The sequence below is a fragment of the Ylistrum balloti genome, unplaced genomic scaffold (assembly GCF_031769215.1).
Source record: "Ylistrum balloti isolate Yb309-2 unplaced genomic scaffold, AGI_CSIRO_Ybal_v1 Utg369624, whole genome shotgun sequence".
Taxonomy (NCBI): domain Eukaryota; kingdom Metazoa; phylum Mollusca; class Bivalvia; order Pectinida; family Pectinidae; genus Ylistrum; species Ylistrum balloti.
In genome coordinates, this window is record NW_026781893.1 from 89,810 (window position 1) to 97,331 (window position 7,522).

General features: G+C 40.0%; 1 protein-coding gene across 1 annotated transcript; it reads right to left on the reverse strand.

Moving 5' to 3' along the window:
• Nucleotides 1–3,031: 3,031 nt before the first annotated feature.
• Nucleotides 3,032–6,769, reverse strand: LOC132550499 (uncharacterized protein K02A2.6-like). Its single transcript, XM_060214572.1, has one exon. The coding sequence runs from the start codon at nt 6,767–6,769 to the stop codon at nt 3,032–3,034; it is 3,738 nt and encodes a 1,245-aa protein (XP_060070555.1).
• Nucleotides 6,770–7,522: the final 753 nt, after the last annotated feature.

Here is a 7,522-nt window from a genome sequence, read left to right on the forward strand (position 1 = left end):
TTTTATATCTATCTTTGTTTCTAAAATAGTATGTACTGAAATAAAGATATATATTTATAAATATGTATCTTTACTTCAATACATACTATTTTAAATACACAAATGAAGAACACTTTCTAAGTTCAATATAAATTTAGGATTAGATACAATAAAATCAAATGATAAAAGCATCATACACTTGCTGTTTCATCCTTCTGTGATTTGTCCGTGATGCTACATCAAACAGCAGTTTAATCTTTCTAGGACTCGTCAGTGATGCTACATCATACAGCTGTTTCATATTTCTAGTACTCGTCAGTGATGCTACATCATACAGCTGTTTCATCCTTCTATGACTAGTCAGTGATGCTACATCATACAGCTGTTTCATCCTTCTAGGACTCATCAGTGATGCTACATCATACAACTGTTTCATCCTCCTATGATTTGTCAGTAATGCTACATCATACAGCTGATGCTACATCATACAGCTGTTTCATCCATCTAGGACTCATTAGTGATGCTACATCATACAGCTATTTCATCCATCTAGGACTCATCAGTGATGCTACATCATACAACTGTTTCATCCTCCTATGATTTGTCAGTAATGCTACATCATACAGCTGATGCTACATCATACAGCTGTTTCATCCATCTAGGACCTATCAGTGATGCTACATCATACAGCTATTTCATCTATCTAGGACTCATCAGTGATGCTACATCATACAGCTATTTCATCCTTCTAGGATTTGTTAATGATGCTACATCATACAGTGTTTCTTCCTTCTAGGACTCGTCAGTGATGCTACATCATACAGCTGTTTCATCTTTCTAGTTGTCAGTGAGAACTTGAAACTATATTTGTTGAAACCAAGGCGACTGAGACATTTCACAATTACTCGACACAGAGTCCAAAACAAATATTTGTGTTTCTGTTTCCGACCATAATTTTTTCGATATTGACAATAAATTATCATAAAATCTCCGTCTTGATTTTGCTGATATTGTGGGATTTTTTTGTTTTTGTTTTTTTTTTTTTGTTTTTTGTTTTTTTGCGATCGCTAGCAACGCTAGTATCTTGAGACAAATTCACCTTGGATACTTAAAACGTACATATATTTATACAGTCCGACATCACACTTTCGATACCTATCTGGGAAGATAGTGGTCGCCATGTCATCATCGGTCCTGGTGATAAAATTTATATAATGCACACACATTCCTGAAAACACGAACTTTCTCTAAAAGCAAAGGCGAGATCAAGTCTTCCAGAGAAGCATACAACTTATGATTTAAAGATTTAAAAACAACTTTTACTACTGAATGTGATAAATCATTATACTATGGCAGATATTGATCTAACTTCTGTTTTGTTTTACAGTTATTTCCTCTGCAAAAAAGTTGTGTTGCAAAAAAGTACAAATGAGTCCATCTGTTCAGAACTTTATAAACACAACTCCTCCTACACTGTTTGATGAAATTTCATTGAAACTCGGCACACGATGATACAGTAAAGACTATCACATTCAAACATTCAAAATAGCCTCACATACTGTGATATTAAGCATGATAAATATCCCTTAGTACACAAATGAAACGTACACCTGATAAACTGGTATCTATAAGGGCCTTCCCTAATCAATATGCGGACCTTCAGAAGTCAGTGTTAGAAGCAAACATTATCAAAGTAAATTGATAAATGAATAGTAAAACACACTAATGTTTTAAGTGAAAACAGAACACAGATTTATGTCGTATTTCTTTATACATGAACACTGTAAGTATACCGCTTAAAGTGACTAAGTACTTCAACATGTAAAACACGTGATGAAAATGGTGTACATTCTGTTAATAACATTGAAACTCAAAGAATTTTAAACAGAAAAGATGATTATAAATAGATGTATGTATGGAAGGTGTCCTAGGTGATTATATATAGATGTATGTGTGGTAGGTGTCCTAGGTGATTATGTATAGATGTATGTGTGGTAGGTGTCCTAGGTGATTATGTATAGATGTATGTGTGGTAGGTGTCCTAGGTGATTATGTATAGCTGTATGTGTGGTAGGTGTCCGAGGTGATTATGTATAGATATATGTGTTGTAGGTGTCCTAGGTGACTATGTATAGATGTATGTGTGGTAGGTGTCCTAGGTGACTATATATAGATGTAGGTGTGGTAGGTGTTTCAAATCTTTGCTGAGTGTGGCGCATAACTCTGCCTCGATGAGGTGAGGGAGACCATCAAAGGAACGAGCGATTAACATTAACACTAGGCAATGGCGGTTTATTTTCTCAACAACAAGCATGCGCAGTTACATATGGGTAATACTAACTACCGGATTGTCCGGAACCAAATACAACCATGTTACATCCTTTCTCCTTTCAAGAACTGAACTTACAACAGAAATTAAAAGAATTTAGTTAATCTTATGACTTCTGTTATTATTATGAACATTTGCATAAATTGACTCACTGACTAGCATCAATAAATTTGTTATAACACTAATTACTGCTTGTAATTAAATTTGAGTGTAATAATTCATTTAAGACAGTCTCTGGATAAAATGTCTCTGCACTATTTCACTATAACAGTTCTTGATTCAGTTAACACATATGAAATAATTCAGGAAAATGTTCCATAAAGTGTCAGGGCTGGTCGTTTAGTTTATACGACTATTACCAAAAAATGAAAAGTTAATAAATTTCAACGATTAACTGAAATATTAGAATTGAACGCGATAACTTCTTGTTATTGCACAAATCAGTCACTTATTATCTACAACATAGTCTCTGAGCCTCGATGGTTGGCTGATGTGCCTTCCTGAGCGTGTCACAGTTCCAGTAGGTGTGTTAACTGTTGGTGGTAGTGTATCCGACTCATCAGGTGGTTTCTCAGGTGGCACCACATGTGGTTCCAAAGGCACTTCCTGTTCCGGAACACAATTTTCCTCCATAATGTCTCTGTCCTGGATGACAGGGTTACCAGTGGACAACCGTAGATGACGACGATTGCGACGATACTTTCGTCCATCATCGTGATGACATCATACGACCTTGTGTTCCTGTTGGACAACACCCTTCCTCCATTCTTTGTGCCTCTCCTGTGGTGCGATTCGGACAAATTGACCAGTTTCTAAAGGTTTTAAGTCTTTAGCACCTTGGTTGTAGTAGAAGGCTTGGCGTTCTTTCACTCCCTTTAGCTGATTTGTGACGGTAGTGTTTTCTGGGACTTGAGGTCTCAGCAAACTGCCTTTTGTTGGAAGGAGTGTCTTGGTTCTCCTATTCATCAGACGTTGTACGGGACTGCTTCCCATCGATTGTGATGGAGTGTTCCTAAAATCTAGCAGAGCCAGATATGGATCGGTTTTGGATGACAATGCACGTTGCATCAGGCGTTTCGCAGTTTTGACTGCTTGCTCTGACTTCCCGTTACTCTGAGGATATCCCGGTGAGGATGTGATGTGTTCAAAGCTCCAATCCTTTGTGAATTGATGGAATTCGTCGGAACTATATTGAGGTCCGTTATCAGTTACCAGTGTGTCTGGTATGCCATATCGCGCAAACTGTTTCCGCAACGCGTGTACAACTGTCGATGTCTTGGTATCCTCTAAATGGTCTACCTCCCAGTAGTTAGAGTAGTAATCTACAGTTATAAGGTACTCCTTATTGTTGAATGTGAACAAATCTGACCCTAATTTGGCCCATGGCCTGTCAGGGATTTCGTGCGACACTAAAGTCTCCTTCGACTGTTTCGCGTCAAATGTACGACATACATCACACCTTTCGATGTATTCTCTGATTTCTGCATTCATTCCTGGCCAGTAAACTGTTTCGCGTGCTCTCCGCAGACATCCTTCTATACCAATGTGTGACGAGTGAATCTTGGCTTTGATGTCGCGTCGCAGCGAAAACGGAATGACAGCACGTTCTCCTCGAAAGATAATGCCGTTTTGTAAGGAAAGTTCGTCTCGTACATTGAAGTACGGTTGCGCTTGTATAGGCACAAGTGATCGTTTCTCTGACCATCCCTCCAAGATCACCTCACGCAGGATTTGGAGATTATCATCCTTTCCTGTTTCACGTTGTATCTCACGCAGTTTTGCCTCCGCAATAGGCATAAATTGTGCCATATTGATGGATTCTACATCCTGTAGGAAAGTAGATTCTTCCTCATCTTTGCTTATCGGTAAGTAAGCCCTACTGAGCGTATCGGCCAGATACATTTCCTTTCCAGGGTGATATGTGATGTTAAAATCATACTTCTGAAGGCGTAGTAACATACGCTGCAAGCGCTTCGGTGAGCTGTGGATCGACTTTTTGATGATCATTTCCAAAGGCTTGTGATCGCTCTGTACCAAAACGAATCGTCCATACACATAATGGTGAAACTTCTCTAGTCCAAAAACGACGGCTAATAGCTCTTTCTCGATCTGAGCGTAACGGGTTTCTACATCCGTTAAGGCGCGGCTAGCGTAAGCGATGGGTTGTCCATTCTGCATTATTGCTGCTCCTAGGCCCTTTTCCGAAGCATCACACTGAAGTGTTAGGTCCTCCTTCGGGTTGAAGTATTTGAGAACTGGTTTAGAGTTTACAAGATCTTTGATCTCTTTCATAGCTTTCTTGTGAGTGTCCATCCAGCACCATTCTGCGTCCTGGACAGTTAGTTTCCTCAATGGTTCACATTTGTCACTCAAACCTGGCATGAACTTACTAAGGTAATTAACAAATCCGATGAATCGTCGGACTCCAGCAATATCCGTTGGATCAGGCATCTCGGACACAGCTTTCACCTTTTCAGGGTCTGGCTTCAAGCCATCAGCAGTAATCAAATGACCGACAAATTTGACCTCTTTTCGACGTAGCTTGAGTTTGTCCTTGTTCAACTTGAGACCTCTCTCTCTACAGCGGTCCAGAAGAAGTAGTAGTTTACGATCATGGTCAACAATAGCCTCAGCCTCAGTCTCGCCTTCACCATACACCAGAATGTCATCAACAATGCTATGTACACCTGGCAGCCCTTCAACTGTCTGGTTTTGTCGACGTTGGTACTCCTCAGGCGCAGTGGAGATTCCAAAAGGCATCCTTAGCCACCTGTATCGTCCATAAGGTGTGTTAAAGGTGGTTAGTAGAGAGCTTTCCTCATCAAGTTCTACATGCCAAAAGCCACTGCGTGCATCTAGAACACTAAACACTTTGGCACGATGTAACTGGGGTAGAATGTCCTCAATGGTGGGTAGAGGGTAGTGGCTGCGCTTCAATGCTTTGTTGAGATCTTTAGGATCAATACATATTCTGATCTTTTCTGGCTTAACAACCATTACCATGCTCGATACCCAGGCTGTTGGTTCAGTGACAGGAGTTATCACATTCATAGATTCAAGTCTATCAAGTTCAGCTTTGAGTCTATCCCTCAATGCAATTGGGACCTTTCGTGGTGCATGTACCACAGGCGGTACAGTAGGGTCCACTACCAAATGGTATTTTCCTTCTAGTTTTCCGATCCCTTCAAACACATCCGAGTATCTCGTAGTGATGTCATTGTGTGTAAGAGTAGATGTCTGGGTGTCTTTGAGAGACAAAATATTCTCATGTTGGACCTTTATCAGCTCCATATCCTGCATTAGTTTGTTTCCAATCAAAGGTGTGACACAGTTCTTTGCCTTATAGCAGGCACCTGTCTTAGGGTTCAAAACCTCTAGTTCACACTTTCCTATAGGTGTGACTGTTGTCTTATTGAACATTTTGAGAATGCTCGTAGTGAGCTTTAACTTTGTGGACTCCGGAAGAAGTTCTTTAGGAATAATGTTACAAGTTGCTCCGCTATCAAGTTGAAAAAGCGTTTGTTTCCCTCCGATGTCAAGTGTAGCCCGTAATTCACGTGACACGTTCACCGTGTGTACATTTTCTTCTGTAAGTGTGTGTAGCTCAAAGTAGTCTTCTTCATGTCTACTGTTGTCTGACACATAGTTTACTTTCGGTTTAGTCTTGTTAGCCACATGATTTGTTGTTTTACTGCTACTGTGTCTCTGTTTTCTCAGTTCGTCACACTTTATTTCAAAGTGATTTGGGGAATTACATTTACGACAGCTCTGCCCATACGCAGGACACTTTTCCTTTTTGTGTTCATGTAACCTGCCACAAAACTTGCACGGTTGACCTTGTTGTCGTTTCACAGGCGTCGTGACGTTTGACTTTTTCTTGTGTTGTGTTACCTTGTGTACAGATACTGTTGCCATAGCACCGTCTAGTGTATTGACACTCTGTTTTGTAATTTCACTTGTTCTGCATAAAGCCTCGGCTTTATCAAGCGTAAGATCAGCAGTTCTCAGCAATCTTTCCCTCAACTGAGTGTCCCTGATTCCGCACACGATTTTATCGCGAATAAGTGAATCACAAAGTTCACCAAAATTACATGACTTTGAAAGTGTTTTTATGTCCGTGATAAACTTGTCAGTGGTCTCGTCTCCCTGTTTTCGGACGTTAAATTTGAACCTCTCCACTGTCTCATTTTTTTTCGGTTTGCAGTAATTTTCAAACTTTTCAAGTGCTATATTCACAGTGATCTCTTTCTCATCAACGTCCCATTTTAAAGTTTTGTATATTTCTCGTCCCTCGGAGCCAAGTATATACTTGAACATTTTGAGTTTTTCCTGCTCTTCTGCTCCCTTTAGAGCGAGTTCTGTGAACAACAGAAACTCTTCCCTCCATTTCGTCCAATCATCAGCGACTGTTTTGGTATTAAAATTCAGTGTATGTGGCGGGGGAATCCGTTCAAGCGCCATATTGTGCGTGGTGGCTAGTCTCGGGCCGGTCCACGTGGTTTCAAGGAAATCACAGTTCTATGTGTAAACAGTTCAACGACAAACCTTACTTGGCGTTGTTTCCGCACGCTGACACCATGTTTCAAATCTTTGCTGAGTCTGGCGCATAACTCTGCCTCGATGAGGTGAGGGAGACCATCAAAGGACAACGAGCGATTAACATTAACACTAGGCAATGGCGGTTTATTTTCTCAACTACAGGCATGCGCAGTTACATATGGGTAATACTAACTACCGGATTGTCCGGAACCAAATACAACCATGTTACAGTAGGTGTCCTAGGTGACTATGTATAGATATATGTGTGGTAGGTGTCCTAGGTGACTATGTATAGATGTATGTGTGGTAGGTGTCCTAGGTGACTATGTATAGATATATGTGTGGTAGGTGTCCTAGGTGACTATGTATAGATGTATGTGTGGTAGGTGTCCTAGGTGACTATGTATAGATATATGTGTGGTAGGTGTCCTTGGTGATTATGTATAGATATATGTGTGGTAGGTGTCCTAGGTGATTATATATAGATATATGTGTGGTAGGTGTCCTAGGTGATTATGTATAGATGTATGTTTGATAGTTGTCAATCAAAATTATAAAGACTCTTATCTGGGCGGATGTGATTTGTCATTATAGACGAATCATGGTAGGATTATTTTACAGATCCCTAAACTTAAGTAAAACCTTTTATCAACATTTGGAATGGTCTGTTGATAT

Excerpts from the sequence above, each read along its gene's own strand:
- LOC132550499 (XM_060214572.1), bottom strand. The coding sequence starts at position 6,769 with ATGGCGCTTGAACGGATTCCCCCGCCACATACACTGAATTTTAATACC.